This window comes from Pavona decussata, unplaced genomic scaffold (assembly GCF_977016875.1).
Source record: "Pavona decussata unplaced genomic scaffold, jaPavDecu1.1 SCAFFOLD_38, whole genome shotgun sequence".
Taxonomy (NCBI): Eukaryota; Metazoa; Cnidaria; class Anthozoa; order Scleractinia; family Agariciidae; genus Pavona; species Pavona decussata.
The window spans coordinates 1,541,951-1,565,049 of NW_028145460.1; the positions used below are offsets into that span (position 1 = coordinate 1,541,951).

Below are 23,099 nucleotides of genomic sequence, written 5' to 3' on the forward strand. Positions count from 1 at the left end.
GAAAGTCCCGGTAACTTACCGGGCCCGATAAGTAATTTTGGTAATAAATGTTTCTTAACAGAAGTCAATTTTTGTTAACTTTAAATACTAAATTTTAAAACCTTCTAATTCTATGAAAACATTGGCCAAGTACCATGTCTGTAATCACTGGGTAATCGGCGAAAAAACATTTAAAAATATACTTATCGGGCCCGGTAAGTTACCGGGACTTTCGAGAAACGGGCCTCTGGAGTTCGTAATGATTAAAAATTTTAAAACGTTCTCTGGTTAAAAATTGAAAAGGTATGAGCTTTCGACAACCGTCCTGTTGCTTCAATTTTTAACCAGAGAAGGTTTTAAAATTTGAAATCAAGACGAAGAGTGTTTCATTCGATTTCCAAAAAGTGGTTTGGAAAAAAAACGAGGTGCAGCGGCCAGTTTTTTTTTTTTTTATATATATATATATATATATATTTTTTTAATTTTTAACCAACTTTGAGATGTTTGGGAATACGATGAACACTTTCGAGTGGTTGAAACAGCTTCTCAACGCCTTAATAATTCTTGGAGCAATAACAAAAGTTCACATTTCTAAACCCCGTTCACAGTTCACAGTTCACAGTTCACTTGCTTGGTTTTCTGTTCATGAATTTTTAATGAACTCCATTCTCCTCATCCTCGGAAACCCAGGGGGAGATAGTGGGGGCAAGTAAAAAGTCGAATTCCTCGTCCCAACTATCTGCCCCTTGCCTTTGGCTCTCCAAGGATGCACTCTCCTCTGCTAACTAACTTCTCCTTGTAGAAAAGTACTGTCAACTTCTACAAATAAACTCGACTACAAGTAATCTGTGTTGTAACTTAAATTCTTTTCTAGCCATTGAGTTTGTTTTGTCCATCTTTACAGTAGTGTGCTTGGTGACCTGGCCTTTGAATGAAAGCGAGGCTGAAGTTGCCATTGTTTTGATACAAAAGTGGATGCTTTTTATATGCAAACGCAATTACTTGGCATATGAAGAACGAGTGAGATTTGCACCAAAACAAAGTCAACTCCTGCCTCGCTTCCACTCGGAGGCCAGGTCACTAAGTACACAACTGCAAAATGTGCCAATCAGCATCCATTACAGCTTCACAGCTAACAGTCTTCTTATAAATGAATGGAAAATTGAACTGCAATCACTCACATATGTGCAAACAGACCACCACATCTACTTCACCAGAGCTCTGTGTTCTCACTTACAAAAATAATTCTATAGTCATTTATTTCGTGTTGGATCATACTTCATAAGAGCTTTGGTTCAGCTACCTTTTCCTTAATGACTGGTACAAGTCATTCTTTGGAAACAACCTGGCGCTTTCTGTGCCGAATAACTCATCTGCCTTCTCTCTGTTTAACTCACAAAACCTGCATGCAAATAGAGAAAACACAAACATCTCTTAGGTTAATTTTCACAACACAAAACATGTTTAGCTAACAGTTTGAAGAGAAAACTTATCGAGTACTAAAAAAAAAATGTATTTGCGTTTTTAGATCTACTAACAATTTTACTGTTTAAATGATGAATCAGAGAATTAACTCTACAGTTTATGTTGTAGTGCTAAGTGAATCCATGAATTTCCCACTGAGCGTTAGCTCTATTAACGAAAGGAGAGACCGCACGAGGCAAAGAAAAACATATTTGTTCTCAACAGGAATTGAAAAGACGACCGCATCTCTACCGACTGAGCTCGAGGCCAGACGGGAGCAAGTCGTGGGCGCCGGGTAATGGTGGTAATTGCGGCAATGTGAATGTGAATCACATGTAAGAGCGGTTTCCAATTGAGTGTCGTAAAACCAAAACCAAAGTATTGCTCTGGCCAATCGCAACAGATGTAAACAACACAACAAGCCAATCAGAATGCGAAGCAAATACATGTAACCGGCGCCAAGCGCGGGAAAAAGCGTGCGGCGAAAACACGATTGGTTTTGGTTTGGATTCCCATTGGTTGAGAAAGTGGCGCGAGTTTTGTTAACCAATCACAGAGCGTAGTAATGCAAAACCAAAGCAAACGCGAAATTACATTCGACACTCAATTGAAAGCCCCTCGATTGTCAATGTGAATGTGAATCACCGACGACTTGCTCCCGTTCAGTCTCGTAACTCAGTCGGTAGAGCAATGTGATCAAATCAGGAGGTCGTGGGTTCGATTCCCGCCGAGGTCGGATATTTTTTCTTTGCCTCGTGCGATCTCCCATTTCCTCACTAGGGCTAACGCTCAGTGGGAAATTCACGGGTTCACTTTAGCACTTTAACATACACTGCAGAGTTGATCCTCCAGTCCATTATCTGTGTGAATAGTCCTAGCGGCACAACATTCACATGTACTTAATGCGTAGCTTGGTTATTTTAAAATTCAATTTTAATTGCTATAAAACTAGAATATTTCCATTATATGGTTTCAACTTCACTGCATAGCTTCTGCTCAACAAAGCTTTCTTTAGAACTAACTTCAGCTTGAACTTACACGAATGTATCAAATTATACTTTGAGGTTGATTCGATAAACAACGATATATAATTCAGGCGTAGAATTTGAACCCTAACTATATCATAATATTTCAGTGCTGCATATTCATCATATGTACCTGATTTACAAACCTATTGATCATACAATACCTTTGAAATAAACAATTTAGAGACTGCATGCACTATAACGAACTTACGTAACAGAGCTTACAGGGAAACTATTTTGAAAATTCATTTGGTAGACGATATAAATATAATAAAACCATATTTTCTCTGGTTAATCTGAGCCAAGGTAAGTTTCAGCGTTTGGATAATATTTACATATGTTTTATAAATCTGCAAGTGGCTTGGATATATCCCCACACCCAGTGTTCTGTTAACAAGCCATCCATGCTTGTACATTGTCTGTTATGTTATTCATGTGTGTAAAAACGCACCAAAAAGTTACATGAAAGTGAAAAGCCCAGGGTAAACGACAAAACGCTTTCATCTAACATTGTGTTGCAAGAACATGGTTTAGCATAAAGCCACATTTCTCATTGCTCCAATTTTGCATTTAAATGGTTTTCCATGTTCGATCTGGATTAAAAAAAATTCATCCAGCATTTTGCGTTATAAACAAATGTTTGATCGTTTTGCATTCTCTGTGAACAAGGCTAACCAATCAGAAACGGAATTTTTGCGATGACACAACTTGTACGTCATAATTTCAGCGGTAATACACAAAATGCATTTTGCAGGCTCACTTTGTCTAACGTATGACTTGTTTCCCCTTTTAACCGTAACCTCGTTGTGGGAACGAGGTTGTTTTAACCGAATATTTCGTTGAGAAACACGATCCGGTCAAAAGAAAATATTTGATCGTTTAGCCATAGGTTTAGCCAAGGCCCCACTCTTACGAACAGTACCTTTGAACCATTAACTGGTGAAAACTCAAAACTCATTTCAGCAGCTTTGTCTAGTTTTCAGCGCATTCTATTTTAATTTGAGACTTACAGCAGAGGCAGTTCCTTTCTTTTCCTATTTTATAAAGCACAGGCAGATGGACAGAAAGCCTTTATTATAGAACGATTAAAAGTAAAGCTCTACAACTCGCGGTGGGGTCGTGCAGAGTAAGAAGAATAAAAAAAATATATACACACCCTTAATCCTATTTTAAAATTCCCTAAATATAATTACAATCTGCACGTCTAAAATTGGCCTTTGTTACTGAAGTCTCCTTAAAAGTTAACTCCTTGAAGATATCGATCGAGCGGATTTTCTTTGCTAGGTCCTTATAGTTCGAAGGCCTTGTCCCTAGCAATGATAGCATTCCACAGTATTGGGCCTCTATAAGCGATGGCATTTTTACCATAATTAGTGTTAAAGCGTGGTCCGTACGTTACTGAAGACAATATAACTTTAAAGTAAAAATTGGCAGTGGCTGGTTGAGTGGATTCAGCGAGTAGCGAAGCTGCAAGCCATGAAAAACACAATCCTTCCTCTTACTTGCATTTGTAATTGATGCTTTTCTGCCCATATGTAGGCTCTCAGCAAAGAAGGGCAACTGTTTGCTGTGTATTTTATTCTCCCTTAGCATCTAAATTTATGTTTTTCTAAGTTGCATTACAAAGGAACTTAAGGTTGCAGTGAGATTGTGTGATACATAAGAGAGTAATGCGTTTGCTCCAACCTCCTGGCTGTGACTACATTCAGGTAGCGCCAGTATGCAGGCCGGACACTGTGAACTTCCCATGTGCACTGAAAACAACAAAAAACAGCAAATAAGAGGGGTTCACATTTCAGCACATGTGCATGAATCTAAATGCTTTTTTCTCTTTCTTATCAACTTTATGGCCTTAAAAATCCCACTCACATGTACTTCAGTAATCACATTCTATAATTAGTCCAAGCAAAATGACTGATGACCAAAATTCACAGAAAATGCTAGTGGATTGTACTCATATATTTGTCGATATTGAATTTAGCGTTGACTTGTAGGATTTATTCCACGGTTGATGAGTTTACAGTTATTTACATGCAAAATAACGCAATCATATGACTACCCGAGTCACCTATTCCCTTCCGAATGGTTCATAAACAATGAATTAAATTAAATAGGCTTGGGTCATAGCGAGCAAAGGCGAAAAAGTACTTTGATTCATGGACATACGCAGAACCGTGAACCCCTCCCTTTACTAAGTTACATGGATCATTGCACTGAATAGTAACCTCTCCTGTAATAAACCTGGAAAAGAAGGTAAGGCTGTGTACAGGTCACAGGGAACCCACACAACTGACACTTAAACTCCAGTTTGAGATGCGAGCAAAGCAACTAGGAGTGTCTCTTCTCTTCTCCACTGTTTAACCCAAAAGCAGCTCAAAAGAAGACTTTCAACAAAAGGGGCGCATCAAAAAACCACTCCAGACTTTCCTAGATTTGGTATCCATTGTGGATTTGGTGAGCTAAACACGGATACATCGTAATTTTTTACTGAGGCTCAATTGCTTTAGAAATTTGCCATAGAAATCGCCACTGATTCAATGTACAGTACTGGCTGTCTAGTGTGGAGAAGTCTTTAGAAATTCAGCCTTCAGACGAAAATCAAATATGTATCAATACTAGTCTCCAGAAAACCAGCCTCCCAACAATGTAAAGCAATATATATCTAAATATACTGCAGTATAAAGTATAAAGTACAACCATATGTATACTGAAACATAAAGATATATGGTAGTTACACATTTCCACGACACACCTTGTAACCTGGAGGTCAGTTTAAGACCAACAAGTACGAATACAAAAGGGACACTTAAGGACAATGCCTACTAATAAAGAACTAAAGTATTTTAGGGTGGTTTATGACTATACGGCGAAAGCAGATCTCAGCAAGCGCTACTGAAATCAAGAAAGAAAATTGGTAACCACGCATTTTTCAGAGATAATTAAACAACAATTATTCTAAAAAAACAGTAAAATACAAAGCAACGTATGCGGTTTATTTTCCAAATTGAAGCTTTATTATCTCTGAAAAATGCATGGTTAACTCTAATATTCTTTTTGGATACCAAGAGCACTTGCTGAGTTCTGCTTTCTTTGCATAGTTTTAAAATATCCCTGTATTATGATGTAGTAGGCACCACCCATAGGAAACCCGAGTATCTTGAGATGCGCAGAACATTTGCGCAGTAACAAAAGTAGGCATTGTCTTAATATGAGTCCAAGTAACAAGGGAAGCAATGTAGAATTTTATGGTAATGTCAGTAAAAGCTGCTAAAAAGTCAAGTTGGTTGATATTTAATTTCTTACCCCATGAAATAAGAGCGCAGTTGAGAATGAGTATGTTATAATCTCAGCATAAGGTATAGAGGGAAGGATTCCAGCTGATATGCCCTCCTTGTACACAATCTGAAGTTCAGAAGAAAATGACAGATTAGGGTTAGAAAACCAGGCTTTAAATCCTTTAAGTCCTAACAGTGATCAGCATCAAATTTCTCCTTGTATTATCGATGCTTATTCAACCCCTGAGATCATGAGAATTAAGGATATGATCACCTAAGGTGAATTTTCTTGATATTTAATAAATTCTCCCGGGTACTTTTACAAGAAAAGTATGGGGTCATGATAGGAGAATTTGTTCTTTGATATTAAGGGTTAAAGGCCTAACCAATTATACAAATGTTGTGAAACTAAAATGAGTAGAGAGTTTGTATTTTTGAACACATCCCAACAAAGTTAAGAAAAATTCTTTTTAATACTATCAGTATATGCTAGAGCCAATTATCAATCTCAGGAATGCAGGGAAAAGCAAGTTACAGATGTAAGCCCTCCCAATACGGCCATCGAATAAGGGACACAAAAATCCTTCTAAAAAATGCACCCTCCCAAATAGGGCCTCCTTAATACAGAGGTTCTTTGGCTTGTTACATCACAAACTCCTCCCCACGGAGGAGTGGGTGACGTGACAAGCCAAACAATGTCTGCATAGGAGGCTACCCTGAGTATAGACCCCAAGGGATTCTACTAAGGCCCGGTTCAGATGCTGTACTTCACATCAGCCGAATCAAATTCGAATTTAGACCGACCCAAATTATTAATCCCGGCTGAATTGATTCAGACGCCGAACTCAATTCAGCCAAAATTAATAAACTGAAGCATATTATGACGGAAGAAAATTGCAGATCTGTAATAATTTATGCATTTGATTCTGCTCATGTGATGTACAGCGTACAAATCAAAACCGGTCCACAGCCGTTATTCCCGGCTTAGCCAGGCGGAAAAAACAGCTGAGACGATCCGAGTTAGGTCGGCCGATCTGAATTGATTCAGACGCCGTACTTGACATGAACTTAATTCATTGAATTTAATTTGGCTAATGTGAAGTACGGCGTTTGAACCGGGCCTAAGGATAAACATTCATATACAAATGGTTAGTGAGTCAGCAAACTGTAAATCTAGATTTTTAAGAGAAGCCAACTGCAGTAAAGTTCCTGTTAAGGGGGCAGTCTGGGTAACTTTATATGAAATAGGTTATGATTTAGGAAAGAAATGAGAAAGCTTTACTATCACTCCAGGTTCTCAGCGGACTGTTTTGGTGTCCATCTATTATTAACCTCAATTTTTCATTTTCAGTCAAGCTTCTTCTTCACTATGTTAGAAAGTTTTTTCTGTGCAATTCAGTCACAAAGTGGAACCCTTTTGAAACATAACTCTCCCTCCAATAATAAGCTCTCTGACTGATCACGAAGCCTCCCAGAATTAAGCCTACATTGTATGGGATCATACTTCTGGCAAATCTTACCTCAGAAATTTTTGAAGCGAGGTATAAAGCTATAGTTGAACTTTTGTAAAACATCATGGACAGACCAGCTAAACCACCTGAAACACAAAGGGTAAAGAGGCAGTCCAGAGATGTACAGTATATAATTTAACAGTACTATTCACATAACATTGTGATGCAATGCTTTGAAGAAGTGGAAACATTGAAACATGCTCTAATTCCTATGCATGTCAGTTAAGACTGTGCCTACTGCTGACAAGTCAATTGAATGAATCAGAAGGCTCATCTGTGTTGGCAGTTACCTCTAGTTTCTGTACCACAAAGCAACTGAATGGCTCAGCCCGGCATATCCAATCTATAGTGCTCTTTAGATCACTTCTTGTTGTTTTGGCTCAGATTTGCTGGAGTTTTTGCATGTGTCGATAAGTGGGGTCAGAGAAGTGAGGTAGGTCAGAATGGATTGAAACTTGAAAAATGTTGGGCTAACATTGTTCAAGTTCCTCACATTTTTGTTTCCAAAATGCACTGGAACAGATCAAGAGATGTTAAGTTGATTTCTTTCAAGTCATTGTTCAAGCATTATTTTGCAGCTAAGTTAAGGTCTCATTTCACCATTTTTTTGACAAAAGAGGTAATTAAAAAAAATCCATAACACTTAAATTCCCTTTTAACACACTCCTCTAATTGGCTGTTGAACCTTAAATCCTCTCGTCTAATTGGCTGTTGAACCTTAAATCCTCTCCTCTAGATAGGTGTGTTACCTAGACCCCCTCTTCTCTGGTGAGTATGGATTGTACTCCAACACTGTCCAGGATTTCCTGGAGAGGATCTACAGCATATTTGCCTATTTTTTCCAATTTTCTATACCCTCCTTGGAGTATGTTAGAGTGGTATGTAAGTAACAAAAGCTGATAACAAACTCAAACAAGAAAGTGATAAATGTACCTGCAAATAAGGCATTCATCTCATCTCTTTTTTTTCTCAGAAGTCCAAGCAGCCACTCAACAGTCTTAAACCATAAAAGAAGTCATACTCTGTTAGTGTAACACAATTTCAAATCTTCCTTCTCATTGAGCCAACATTAAGGTGATTCCACTGAATTGCATTGCGCATCCTTGCTGCGCACAATTTTTCGCGTCATTTAGCGCGCGCACGAGCGCGCGCACGCACAACATTGCGGGATTTCCTTGAGGTCAAGCTCGGCAGGAAAATAAATGGTCCTTTTCTTCTAAACGAGCACGGTGACCCCCATTTTTTATTCAACGAAATTAAAGAAAATACGACTCTCTAAGTTATATGCCAGTTTCAATAATTTTTCATTATTCAATTTCGAAAAACTATTGTGGAATCACTACTACGATCAATTTTGGACATTTCGCGGGAAGCATGCAACCGCTCGAATGTCCCCTATTATGCCATGGGATTACTTTATTTAGCCACTTTATGGCGTTTTACTACAAAGTTACAGTACTGTTATAAGAAAAATGCTAGTATTTCATTGTCAGTACTAACTTTCTGGAAGTAGTGGGCACTTCTCGCTGAAGACTAGCTCTTTTAATATTGAGGTCACATGCCTAGAAAATAATGAGATACTACAGCCCTCTAGGGTGAAAACAAGCACGGTGACCCCCTCTTTTTATTTTATTTTTCTGATGTACTAGATGTACTTAACATCTGTAGAGATTTTTAAAAAATTCTCATTACAAACGTTCTTTCGATGGAATCACCTTAAGGTAAGGTGTTCACGGATGAAATTCTAAAGTGTATTACAGGTAAGAGCTTTGAACTGGAAAGAACTTTATCAGGCTTTAAGCCCCAACAATGACCAACATCAAGTTTCTCCTTACAACATAACTACTGCATCAAACATACACAGGTGATGAGAATAAAGGAATTGATCACCAAAGAGAAAATGTTTTGATGTTCAAACAAATTCTGGGGATTGCAGGGTTGAAAGAGTGCAAAAAAATATGCACTTTTCTAAGTGTGTAAGGACTCCCTCTTTTAAAGCCAAAAGCTCTTACTCCGGTGTGCATCATCCTTTGTAATGATATTGTTATCAGAGTGTACAATTATTTGCTAAATTCACAGAGTATTAGAAAATACAAACCTTAAAAATTGCTACAAAACTTCCAAGGAATAAACCACATCTAAAGCAATCCTTATTGAGAAAAATTCTGAGTAGCCTTCCTAATAGTATAGGGTGAGACAAAAAAAAAAAATAGAATAATCTTGAGCTTAAATGCCCTAATAAAATTAGCCATATTACAGGTTACTTAAAAATAAGAATGAAACAAGCTAGATTTGGACCAGAGTAAATATTATGCCAAGCAGTTTAGACACAAAATGACTACAGCAAGTACTTTAATAGACTTAAGGAGTGAACTACAGATCACATTTCCCAGTCTAACCAAGAAATACACTTGATCAATTAATTAAAAATATACATGGAAATTACAAGATAGTCAAGGCTGTCGTCTAACAAAGCTGTGCAGCATTTAACATTTCACAGGTTGGGCACCTAACTTCTAAGCTTTCAAAGTGCCCCTAACCCTTCAATTTGTTTTCTTTTGGTAGATTTCCATATCTTTCAAGAACTCATCTTCGAAAAATTTTTTGAGAAATATTGAATCCTTTTTTTTTTACGAGCGCTGGAAGTGAAGGCAGTTTTGTCGATATTTTCACCTATCGTTCACATTAGTCCCCCACTCGGCCAAATGTGTCCAAATATGGAGCGTGACGTAAGAAAAGGACATGGTGCAAAAATATCCAAAGATTCGCAGTTATTTATTTCCGTAATGCTTCAATAAACAGAGAAAATGGTCGAAGAATGTGTGCTTTTTGGTTGCAGCAACTCTCGAAATGTAGAGAAAGGAATCAGCATGCATAAGATTCCTTCTGAATCCTTCTGGTGTCCTTTTCTTACGTCACAGCTAAGAAAGTGTCAAATATCCGACGCTTCTCATTGGCTCGTTCCTTATGAGCCCACGAGACAAAAATTTGTCCAGCGGGGCTTAAAGCGCGCAAAAATTTAAAAATTTCAGTAACTTTTAGGGCTTATAAAAAAAAAGGATTCAATATTTCTAAAAAATGTTTTCGAAAATGAGTTCTTCACAGATATGGAAATCTACCAAAAGAAAACAAATTGAAGGGTTAAGGGCACTTTAACCATGAAGGGCTCCTTGAACTTTTTCTTAGTCAACATCCTTGAGCCAAAATTATTTTGTGCAGGTAATGTTGTTGCTATTAGTTATCACTGTGCTGGGCTGTCTGGTTTTCTTCCCTCGACTCCACAACAAAAAAAAGTTAAAGAACACACTCACACGTGTACATAAAACAAATAGAGAATAATTAACTTAATGAGAGACCATCACAGTTATTTCATATGCAACTTGAATGAATGGCTTGAATGAAAAAAAAAAAAAAAAACCCAATTCCGAGTCCCAGTTCCATCTATAGATACAATAACAAAAAACCTTAAAAACTTACTGCAACAAAATTGACCCATAACAACATTTTTAAACCTCACTCTCTCCCTCATCATGCAGACGATTTGAAAGTATTTTATGGACACCATGGACACCATGCAGCCAACAGGAGAAGAAAAGTTGTCCAAAGGAAGCTTGTTGGTGCACATTAAAACAACAATGGCAATTAACAGATGGGTTTAAGATCCTGAGCAGGGATATTGATAGCAATATTGTCCAGGATGGTGATGGTGGAGAGGAAACTGATCATGATGATGATGATGATGATGATGATGATGCTGACACTGATGCTGATGACAGCAACAATGAAAATGATAACTACAAATTATGATGATTTCTTCATTTAAAGATTCACCTGGATGATGGATGGACTTACAAACTACAGTGCAAAGAAAATAAAACAAACCTGGTCTAGCTATTATATGTTTTATTTGCCCCAGTAGCATAGGAACCAACTGAAGAAGATAACCAGTACCAAAAGCTTTTAAAGTTGGCTGCAACCTGCAACAAGGCATAAACATTAAAAGCATAACATTCAAAGAAGGTCCCTGATATGAAGACCAAATTTCCTCCACTAAATCATTTAGTATCTTTTTGTTACAGATGTACATGTTGCTTTAGTGCGGGGTTATTGCATTTTTTTTCTGATACATCTGTTTTTATGTCTTTGCAATCCCTAACTTTTAAATAATGTTATCTTGATTAGAAATGTTAATTTTCTTGGTTTGGCAACTTGCAACTTGCAAAGTCCCCACAACTCACATTCTTCGCACACCAACAATTTTGTAAAAACAAAAAAACAATAATATTGTTACATTTACTAAATAAATAAATTGAACTTTTTGATAACAATCCACCATGCATGTATTCTTACAGGTGTTATTACACTTTGAGCCACTTGTTGCAGTGAGCTTCACACTTACTAGGTGAGTGAAACGAACCTATGATATTAATTTATTATACTATTAGGCATGATTATCATTCTGTAACATTAAGGTCCCTTCAAGAGTATTCAGTTTCAGCAGGTCTTATGGGTTACAGACCTGATTGTGCAGTTCCAGAGAATATCCATACTCCTCCCACGGAAACTTTGTTGTTTTGCACCCCCCCTTCCCACCAAGAAACTCTAGTTAAGCTTCATACTTTGCTTCTAAAATTGTGGCTTTTAAGAGCCCCCTCCCCCTAGGAATTTCTGATGACCTTCCATGGGGTGGGTATGGATTTTTTCTAGAACTGCACATTTTATGGCTGGTAGCATGAAAAGAGTTAATTGATCAATACTGTGAGGGCCAGCCCGAGGTTTATTGGAGAGGAGTGGAACTCTGAAATACCACTACCTTTCCATGTTGACGTCCCACCAAGGGGCAATGTCACCTATCTGTAGTGTGGCTTTGAATGTCCAAAAAACATATTTGAAAGGATGAAAACTTAAAATAACAATGATTCAGTTTTGTTCACAATATATAACACTGCTAGAACATAGAAACTAACTTTAATAATTCTGATAATTTAAGTTAGTTTCTGTGTACTAGTAGTGTTATATAATTATTGTAAAAAAAAAAAAACTGAATCATCATTTTAAAGTGATAAAAAAATTTTATTTTTGGCTGCAAATAGCCAGGATTGAAATGGATTGCAACTTCAAACAGCTGGCCAGTTTTTTTAAGCTCTTCTTGTGTATTTTTGGAGAAATTGCTAAAAAGTGATTATTATAGCTTGTTTCTCCCAGGAGAAATCACTTAATATGTTTTTCTTGGTGTTCTAAGAACAATTTGATATTAGAGAAAAAGGTACATTGTTGAATATTTGAGATGTTTTGACCAAAACACAGAGAAATCTCTGAGACAGAAACTCTTTAAAAACTTGTTTTCAAACTTTGAAATAGAGATTGACTATTAGTCATGATTAGTTGCACCAAAATTAAATTCTTACCAGTTAATTTCTGCTGTGTTTTTCCATCTGATGGTTAATTGACTGGATTCTGAACTACTAACTTCTTGACGATGTCCATGATCATTTGAGCCCAAGAAAAACCTGAAAAGAGGGTATTACTAATAAGCTGGAAAAGGGGTTTTAATAGGCCATTTCCGAGTTGCTGTGAACCTCACTATGAAAGCGAGGCTAAGTGCAAAACTTTTCAAACGAAAATTGGTTTTGTTTGCATATGAATGAAAACTAATTTTCATAACAAAAACTTTGCACTTAGCCTCGCGATCATAATGAGGTTCAAAGCAACTCAACTATTCAAAGTAAATCCACTGCCATAAAGCAAGATTTTAATATCCTGTGCGGGTTCTTAAATTCAAAATTTCTGATAATCACTCCTGACACTGTTTTCTGAATGGCCTCCCTAAATAAAATCAAAAGTGCAATCTAATATGGATAGCTACTTTTAATAATTGACGTACCTAATCAGAGCATTTACAAGTCCATCTGTAAGATTGTCCTTTCTCCTAACAGAAGGAACAACAAAATGAATATTTAAAATAGGGCACTGAATATATGGCAACCCCAACCCCACTTCATTGTCGACAGCTTTCTGGTCCCAACCCACACATTTTCCTCAAAATCAAGCTGCTTAACACAGACAGCAGCAGGCAAGGTAGCGTAGTGGTAAGTGTGTTGGACTTTCAATCAGGGCCCTGGGCTCAGTTGTTCGAAAGCCGATTAATGCTAATCCAAACCCACGATGACAAGATCAAATTAAAACAATATTCCATAATGGTTTGATGCTGATGAAAACAGATGGCATCACATCAAACAGCCACAGTGTGACAAAACTCACCTATAAAGATACATCATTGTTGCCGTTGCTGCACAGAATAAAATAACCTAACAAAAAGAGAAAAGAAAAGAATGAAATCAGTCCCAATTTAACAGATTCATCCCGGTGAGGGATAATCCAGAATTTTCACGGAAAAATAGTACAGAAGGATTGCAGTTAGTTGATGTGGAAATTCCATATGTTATCATACACTGTACCTCCCCATTTGGAATTGGTTGAACAAGCTTTCTTTCTTTTAACATGTTGTATGTTGTTTCAACAGCCTACAAAGTGACAAACAACAATATTATATTAATTTATTGCTACATCAAAATTAAATAAAGTTGGTTTAATACTTAATCATTATTGAGTACTGGAATTTGCTGGTCATATTATTTTGCAGTGCTGTGACTCACAACCTATATTCTTTTAGAGAGAAACTGCATGGCTAATAAGACAAGCATTAAGGGAAACTTAATCTTTGACTTTCAGAAGAAAGTTCTGTAACAGCCAATTGACATTCTGTTAGGAAGAAACTTGCATGGCTAGTGAGACAAGCATATAGGGAAATTTAATATTAAATGTTTTGGAAGTTTTAACTCTTTTATAAAAGGGTGTCTTTGACAAAGATACCATCCTTAAATGTGGAGAATGGGGGTATATACAAAGAGACCACCCTCTTCTTTGTGGTACAGGAGTCTTTCCTGAGTGCAGTGTAGTTTTAACTTTTCCCTTAAAACTAGCAAATTTGTTTTAGACCTCTGTTCACATCTAATAGCCTGGGTTTATGGTTTGGACATTATACACTTAATGTATGGTCCCGAGGGAAACAGTTAGCTTTGTTTTCCCAAGAGTCCGACTCGAGGGAAAACAAAACTAACTAGTTTCCCGAGGGACTGTACATTAAGTGCTTTGATATATATTTAGACTTTCCCTTCAACAATCACAGCAAAACAAACAAACAAACAACTGAGAGGGCAACAACTGCAGAATTGTATCCCAGTCGGGATACATTTGTATTTGATCAGGGGCACGTGACCAAGAATCAACCAATCACAGTGTTTGTTTGGTTGAGTGAAAGTCTAGGTATATAACAAGACAAATTAGTATCTGTGCATGCAAGGTCTCATATCTTTCAAACAACCTATCCCATTACCGTGGTTTCCACTTTTTTATTCTCATCACGTGTCTACTTCTAAATATACTACCACCAGGGGCAGAATGCTTACCAAATTTGTCATATACAGTGAAAGAGTGCCTCGCCTGCCTTTTTTCTCAATTAAGATGGCCACATAAGATGCAATCAGAGCAGGAAAAAACACCATGGACAGATAGTTGAAGGAGCCTAAAAGCTTCCTAGTGAAGAGAAATAATATAAGCAGAGATTAACAATAATAGCTAACTTATACCAACTGAAGGGAAGAACTTCTAATATTCACAGGAAAGGTTAGAATAAAGATAAAGCCACTGTATCCATTGTGTCTCATTCTTTTGAATGAATTATTAATATGACTTTGAGCCCCGTATAAAATGGTTTGTTATGTTTTCTTGAGCAAAATTAAAAGCTTCGTAGAAAAATTGCGGCTATTTTTGACGCTAAAGTGAGAGAACAAGAGCTAAAACTTGAGCCAAGTCGAGAAGACATGATGTAATTTGCAAACCACTCTCATGGAACGAATAATTAGCACCCGGAAACAAAGCGTTGTCGATTTCTTTGTGTACGCAAGCAAAACGCAGTTTTTTGCACATGTTATTTCTCAAATATGAAACACAAATCAGCAAAAAAAAAAATTACTGGATAATGTTTTTCAGTCGGTTATGTTCTCAGCCCTTCGATTGTTTTCTGCAGTAGGTTCCTATGGTGAGCTATCCATTTCATATATTAATCTAGTCAAACAATTTGGTCATAATTAACAAATTGCATGGATTTACAAAATATTCATATCCACGCCACAAAGGTGATAATTGGAAATTCTCAGGAAAGGGGTGGTCTCAAACAACAGAATTTTAAAAGGAAAGTATAAAGCTAAAATACCATACATAACTAGAGTCAGGTACCATAATTTGCTGATAAGAACACTGGCTTGTTCAATCCTTGGAATTGCATCAAGGGGGCATTACGCAGTTCCAGAAAACATCCAAACCCTCCACCCACCTCTCCCACAGGTCTTACAAAATCCCTGAGGAAGAGGCACTCAAAAGCCAAAGCTGAATTGAAATTCCAGTGGTTTGGGGAGGAGTGGGGGAGAGAGAAAACCCCTTCTATGGAAGGAGTACAAGTATGGGTATTTCCAGAACAATACTAACAACAACTGAGATCTGGCTAGGCCTTCTGCTCTTCCACATTTCCACCCATTTGCATTCTAAAATGCTTTTTCGTATAACATTGAGGTCAACCAGCTTGATGAACAAACCTTAAAAGGCAGACATTGGCAACAAATCCCCCTCCATTGACTGCTAGAAACAAGGATGATCTAACTACATCCAGTAAATAACTTTCTCTGAAATATTTTCCTCCTGCCTTCCTCAAAACACCACCAACCTGAAAACCATAAAACATCAATAAATAAATTGCAATAATCAGGAAATGGAGAAACGTCTGTAATGACTAGATTTAGTGCCTCTCCTTCCAATAAGCACCTCTTTCCTACTAGGCACACCACCCAACTCTTAAAAGTATTGTTGTTAATAAAGGGTCCTATTTCAATAAGTGTCCCCAATTGTTGGCCATTGTAGAATTGTCTCTGTTATACCGTGTAGCATGAAAATTTTGCGGGTTCTAATTTTTGCGGATTGACCTAGATCCGCAAAAATTAGTTCCCGCAGAAAAAAACACCCGCAAAATAAAACGCTGCAAAAATTAACTCCCTTCAGTCATATTTAAAACTCCGCTTTTAATAGACTTATGCCACTGAAGCGATATACATTGGACTTAAACAAGAACATTAACATAATTTTCCTTTGGAAAAAGCAACTACCCTGTCAAGAGTAAAGCAATTCAGTACATTAGATTGGGACGAATGGGCCATCTGAAGGAACGCACAGACTTGAATCATGCAGCAGACCAATCATGTTCTAGTGGCGCCACAGGTATCCCAAGCTGTATGAGCATTAAAATAAAGACCTTTGTTTTGACCTTTGTAATTTGAGTGTCACGATGAGTGTTACGCAATGGCGTAAATTATAAGGGTTTGTATGGGAATTTACGAACGTGTTTTGGAATCGAAAATAGAGGGCATGAATTGGAAAAAAAATGGCTTACCTTGTCTCCTCGGTATCTTGCCAGTGTTTGTGTGCCGTATTTTGGCCAATCCAGCGCGATTTAGTGGGTTTTAGGTTTGCCGATTTCCTCTCCATATATAATCTCCCCAAGGTAGGTTACTGCAACGCGAGGCTCGGCAGATCTCCGAATAATAAAACAGCCGTTAATTCGCCCCAAAAGCTCCAATCGTCTCGAAATTCCACATAGAGCTCGCACCATAGCTCCTCTAACCACTCGCTTCCTTCATTGGACGAAAACGTCTGCGGAACGGGAATTTCACCCGGCAAAACCCAAGACGCTTGTCCATCACAGACCTTCGAAACATGCTTGATTCATATGTTCCGTGCACCGATGGTTGAAAAATCGCCTTAGCAGCCAGGCCTCCAGGTTCAAATCACTTGCCCACCCGGTGGGACAGCGGTCAATCTCGACCACAACAATAACACTCTCCCTCCGGGCCCTGCCAAGAGCGGATTATCTCCATTGTGTTACATTCACCAATCGGAGCACGACAGAGTCGTGAGAAGTTCACCGCTTGTCATCAGCAACACAAACAGTTCAGTTTACATGTGAAAATCCTTCGCGCTGGCGGGAAGCGTAGAGCAGCGCAACTGTCGCCGCAAATATTTTAAACTCGTGACACATAGTGCAGATGCGAATTAATTTCTGTCTTAGATCTCAGTTTTTGTTTATGCCTTTGCCAATACCCCCAGTCAGTTTTCTTAAATATAAATATAAAACTCAGTTTTATTAAATATAAATATAACTTCCACTCTGGTGAATACCCGCACGCTTTGACTTGTCTCGGCGCTTTGTCGAAATTTTCGCCGCCTTGATTGCGGTCGCGATGTTTTGAAAGCATCTTCAATAGAGATGTTCGCCGTACGTATGCATGTTAAATCGCTTTCTCCTTTTCAATTCAAACGACAAGAAAATCCTCTATTTAAATATTGCTTTACTCCGATTGGTGAACGTAACACAATGGAGACAATCCGCTCTTGGCAGGGCCCGGAGGGAGAGTGTTATTGTTGTGGTCGAGAATTGACCGCTGTCCCACCGGGTGGGCAAGTGATTTGAACCTGGAGGCCTGGCTGCTAAGGCGATTTTCCAACCGTCGGTGCACAGAACATATGAATCAAGCATGTTTTGAAGGTCTGTGATGGAAAAGCGTCTTGGGTTTTGCTGGGTGAAATTCCCGTTCCGCGCACGTTTTCGTCCAATGAAGGAAGCGAGTGGTTAGAGGAGCTATGGTGCGAGCTCTATGTGGAATTTCGAGACGATTGGAGCTTTTGGGGCGAATTAACGGCTGTTTTATTATTCGGAGATCTGCCGAGCCTCGCGTTGCAGTAACCTACCTTGGGGAGATTATATATGGAGAGGAAATTGGCAAACCTAAAACCCACTAAATCGCGCTGGATTGGCCAAAATACGGCACACAAACACTGGCAAGATACCGAGGAGACAAGGTAAGCCATTTTTTTTCCAATTCATGCCCTTTATTTTCGATTCCAAAACACGTTCGTAAATTCCCATACAAACCCTTACAATTTACGCCATTGCGTAACACTCATCGTGACACTCAAATTACAAAGGTCAAAACAAAGGTCTTTATTTTAATGCTCATACAGCTTGGGATACCTGTGGTGGCGCTTCTTCGGCGGCCTGCACAGAAGTGCAGAAGTTCAACTGAATAAGAGTGTCATTATTATCGACTGAGTCTGTCTCATTGCGTTTCAACAGGGCATAGTTTTTTATTTTAGTAGGCCGCTCCCAGTTAGGTCTCAAAGTACATCTTTCACTCGAAAGCCCCTCTGAATGCCTAGAAAGGTTTTAGCTATGGTAATTCAAACATTCATACTGCCTTCTTATAAAATAATATACGGTAATAGCGTCGTGGCAAACCATATTAACGAAACAATGATTGGCTGTGCATGGTAGGGGTAGGCTCTTTGTTTTGTTGTTGTTCAGTCCCTTTGCGCAGTACTGGCATGGGTGGCAGTGATGTCAGTGTGATATGTCTTTAATATGTAACTAGAGTGAACTGTGACTCAGTTAACAGTACAATAAAAGTTGAAAATATTCAGGTTTCTTCCACTTAAATATTCTGCTGCCTGCACCAGAGCATGGCAAAAATTAGTTCCAAGCAGAAATTTCAGTCATCTCGAACCGCAAAAATTTGTTCCCACAAACCACAAAAAATCGCCAATCCGCAAAATAAAACTCCCACAAAATTTTCGTGCTACACGTTAATGATAAAATTAAGCATCCTTTCTGAAGTTCGTGATTGATGAGAATGACAATGTTTAGCTCCTTCCCCGGGCTCCTTCCAAGGGGTTGACCTGTTTTGCATAGCTCTATTTCAAAATGCCTGGTGTCACTCTTTCAACATTATGTCACTGTCAGAAATTCAAGAAAAACCAGAGGGTCTTAAGACAAGAAAAGAAAGTTTGACCTTTCAAGTGTTGTTCTAAGAGTACAAAGACAGTTCCTTCTTGTTTAGTTTTGGTCTTTAAGCAAGCGTCCAAATTTCATTGAGCACTCCACCTAGAAGGATCTTAGTTGTCCCTGTGTCTGTTCCCCAGTAAAGATTGTCATTTGTCCCTGTTTCATCTCAAGTGTTTGTCCCTACATTTTTGGCCATGTTTACCCTGGCAGGGCCAAAGAACACATTTATACCACTTCACTTGTGTTTACCTGCCACATTTACGTCATCACCTAATCTGGGTTTACAAAGATGTTCCAATTTCTGAACATCATTACGTAATATGGATGGTTAACTTGGCCTCTATCCTCAATCGCTACCTCAAAATTATTCAAAATAAATTAAACAAAATTTTACTATACAAGAATGTAATTATAACAATCTTTCTAATTAACAATGAGGAAAATAAAGGTTGTTGTTGTTGTTGTTGTTCCAAGGATTTTGGAACATTGCCGACGATGCTCAAAAGACGTTATGTTATTCCTTCCGACGACTTCCGAACGTAGCCAAAGATGTCCAAAGTGCAACGAAAATTCTAACTACGATTCACACGACTTGAAGCGTAATTCATGGAACAATTTTTTTCTCGTAAAAATTGAATTTAATTTACATGCCGGTTCAGTTGAAATTAGTTTGTATGCGTGATTTCATGTTTTAATGATCTCGCATAATACGTGAGAGTTATACTGACGTGACCCTCCTTTTCTTAGACTCGTTGAATATTTAGAACAGTTGCATAATACATCTGTGCTGGAGTGACTTACCAAATAAAGAAGTCCGTAGATCTTCAAGGATTCTATGAAACACGATCGAAAGATTCCAGCAGCTGCCCCGGTACAAGATGGAGTCCATGTATGAGCTAACTCGTAACAAGAAAGGGTCGTGCTAAAAGGAGGTAGTATTTTGGAAAAAACAGTCATACTCTATCGCGTTCAATGTCCTCACCCGACCGCCATTTTGTTGATAGTTGTCGTGCGGAGACTGGGCATTAGTCCAAACGCCATGAGTCATACCCCTACCTCACCCCACCCGTACCTACCCTGCAATGTTATGTTAAAAAAAAAAAAAAAAACAGAATTAAATATTTTCCTGCACTAAAATAAGGTGTATTCTCCTATATTGATGTAATGAATTTGAAAACTAGAATTATGTGAGAGGAATGAATAAAAAAATAAAAAAAATTAAGAATTGTTCGTTTAAGGGTAGGGTAGGGTGGGTAGGCGATCAGAGTAACACGTACAAGCGTGTTGACACGCCCGATTCCATGGGGTGCGTATATGCAAGAGCCCTGTCCATAATTCCAAGTATGTCAAGTGCTCCTTTCCCTGGCACTTGTTTCTTTCGTTTTGCAAAAAAGGACAGGGCCGACCAATTTATCAGTAGGCGTCACTTGCCTACGGTGGAGCTGGCGCTTAAAGGAGTGCTGTGCACTCGCCTCGGCAGTAAAGGGTCTCGATGCGCGGGTTTACTCCCGCTTCTTGACCCGACGGCTATGCCACGCTGATGAGCTGATGAGGGCGAAACAGCTGGCCATGGCTGCCACTGCCCGGGTGATATGGTTGTGCGCATGCGTACGGTATTGGCCATACCACGGGGATGGTACGTGTGTCTCAGTGCTGATAAGTGTTGGTCACTCAAATGTATCCTTGAAGGAAACAACAAATAAGTGCGGGGCAGCATCGGGACGAAAACAACAGTAAATCCTCTATTAGACACTCCCCCCTCTCCAAAAACCCCTCTCCAGTCTTATAAGTTCCTCCGTTCAGACCACCTTTAACCCCCTCCCCTCCACCTTTCAACATTTTCCTTCACGACAGCGAGCGTGGATGGCGCAGTGGTGAGAGCACTTGCCTCCCACAAATGTGGCCCGGATTCGATTCCCGGACTCGGCGTCATATGTGTGTTGAGTTTGTTGTTGCCGTTCTCGCCCCTGCTCCGAGGGGGTTTTTCTCCGGGTTCTCCAGTTTTCCTCCCTTCACAAAAACAAACATTTCCAAAGTTCCAATTCGACTGACCTGGAAACAGTGGAATAGAAGAGCCGCTCTGTGGAATCCACTGAAATTCCCATTTATTTATTTTTTATTTAGTTGGCATTAATCAAACTCTTGTCAAACTGTGGTTTGTTCATGTGCTGGAAGTTCGGAATATCGATCATCAAAGTAATTTCTCCTTGATCTTCGCCTGCATGACTGATCCCACGTTATTTGCTTGGACTTTTCCACTTTAAAATTTGCGTTCTAGTTCCTTCTGGTTGTTTGAAATAGCAGTATATATAGTGTCCTCAGAACCACAAGACCATCTTCGAGTGAAAATTCTAAGCTATAACTTTCACGAGATAAAAACTTACCCAACAAGTCATGATCATATCAGTTCTAAGGCAAATGTCTTATTAATTTTTGATCTAGCCTGTAATCAGTCTCCCAAGTGGGGAAAAGAAAAATCGGTGGCGCTATACCCCACTTGGGAGCCTGTTCACAGGCTATTTTTGATCGTGAGAGCTGCTCGTAGAGAGAGGCGGTACCAACCGTTTCGCTAAATCAAAGAAGCTTCAGCAACATCTTTACATGATTTTAAATTTAATCTACGTCACCACAGTTTTGAATGAGTTTTAACACGGCATCCTTGTAAGGCAGCTTTAGTATGTGGATAATAGTATTTTAGGTTAGTTAGTTTAGTTAGGGATGATTCTTGTTATATTTTATCTTTTATCTCTTTATTATCTTTGCTGAGGGATTTACCGTGTATAAATAAAGTTACCAGTACCATTGCCAAGCCTCCCTTTTGTATTCAGCCCCCCACCCCCTCCAAACGTGGCTGAAATAGATAGGCCCCCGGGGACTTAATAGAGGATTTTCGACATATTTTTATCACATTTTCGAAAAGAGGTTTGTCAAAATTGCAAGGCAACAGTCCCGGCCAAGCGAAGGTTTGACTTCATACAAAAAGCCCAGACTGCTATTTTTTGTGACTGCAGTCCGTCATAGCGATCCGTTATTCGGACCCTGAAGGGACAGTGCTCCTTACCATCGTTGCAGGCTCTCTACCAATAGCTATGCCAAGGACTAGTGCATGGGGCGTGCTCTTGCCCGCGTCAATTCAGGCTGAAAACCAGACAAGATTTCCGGCCAGAGAAAAATATCACTTGGTCAAAGTAATATTTTTAAAGCAAGAACAGTAAAATAAAAAGACTGAAACTTGTTCCACTTTAATAGTTATTGACCAGTAATTGACCAATCTCACTGTTTAGAGCGGTTTTCAATTGAGTGTCGAAAGTAATTCGCGTTTGGTTTGGTTTTGCATTACTACGCTCTGTGATTGGCTAACAAAACTCGCACCACTTTCTCAACCAATGGGAATTCAAACCAAAACCAATCGCGTTTTCCCGCGCTTGGCGCCGGTTTATTGGGTTACATGTATTTGCATCGAATTCTGATTGGCTCGTTGTGTTATTTACATCTGTTGCGATTGGCCAGAGTAATTACTTTGGTTTTGGTTTTACGACACTCAATTGGAAACCGCTCTAATTTGTTTTAATTTCGCGAAACTGTCTTGCAGGCAAGCGAGCCAGGCGCCACGCTCGAGCGCGCTCAGTCCACGAGTTATGACAGATATGACGTCTGTAAATTAATTTTCTGATGAATCGTAAATTCGGTTCTCACCTGGTGGTCATTGTCTCCGTGTCAGTTCACAGTGACTTTGTTTACTTTTCATTATCATGTCTTTATATGAAAAATTAATTTAAAAGCCAAAAAGGCAAGATGCCGACTTTCGGGTTTGAAATGGTTTCTGAAATAAAGCATGTACTTTTCTTTTCAACTCCCTTTCATCGTTTTGTCGATATGTCTAAAGATGGCTAAGAGA

The 23,099-nt window shown here is 38.7% G+C and overlaps 1 protein-coding gene across 1 annotated transcript; it reads right to left on the reverse strand.

Annotated features, from left to right (window-relative positions):
- Positions 1-452: 452 nt before the first annotated feature.
- LOC146483523 (transmembrane protein 135-like) lies at positions 453-20,223 on the reverse strand. The gene is made up of 14 exons (XM_085105688.1): positions 20,003-20,223; positions 15,909-16,036; positions 14,724-14,850; positions 13,713-13,778; positions 13,516-13,562; positions 13,139-13,183; positions 12,663-12,764; positions 11,137-11,231; positions 9,353-9,432; positions 8,188-8,251; positions 7,264-7,340; positions 5,772-5,870; positions 4,155-4,222; positions 453-1,381 (listed from the first exon to the last, which is right to left on the reverse strand). Exons 1-14 carry the CDS (start codon positions 20,156-20,158, stop codon positions 1,279-1,281), a joined length of 1,257 nt encoding a protein of 418 aa, XP_084961814.1. The 5' UTR covers positions 20,159-20,223; the 3' UTR covers positions 453-1,278.
- Positions 20,224-23,099: the final 2,876 nt, after the last annotated feature.

Bases quoted from the DNA above. Each gene is read 5' to 3' on its own strand.
- LOC146483523 (XM_085105688.1), bottom strand. From the start codon at position 20,158: ATGACTGTTTTTTCCAAAATACTACCTCCTTTTAGCACGACCCTTTCT. The intron at 13,184-13,515 runs GTGAGTTTTGTC...TCCTTCTGTTAG, and splicing joins ACAATGATGTATCTTTATAG to GAGAAAGGACAATCTTACAG. The intron at 5,871-7,263 runs GTAAGATTTGCC...TCTGAACTTCAG, and splicing joins TCGCTTCAAAAATTTCTGAG to ATTGTGTACAAGGAGGGCAT.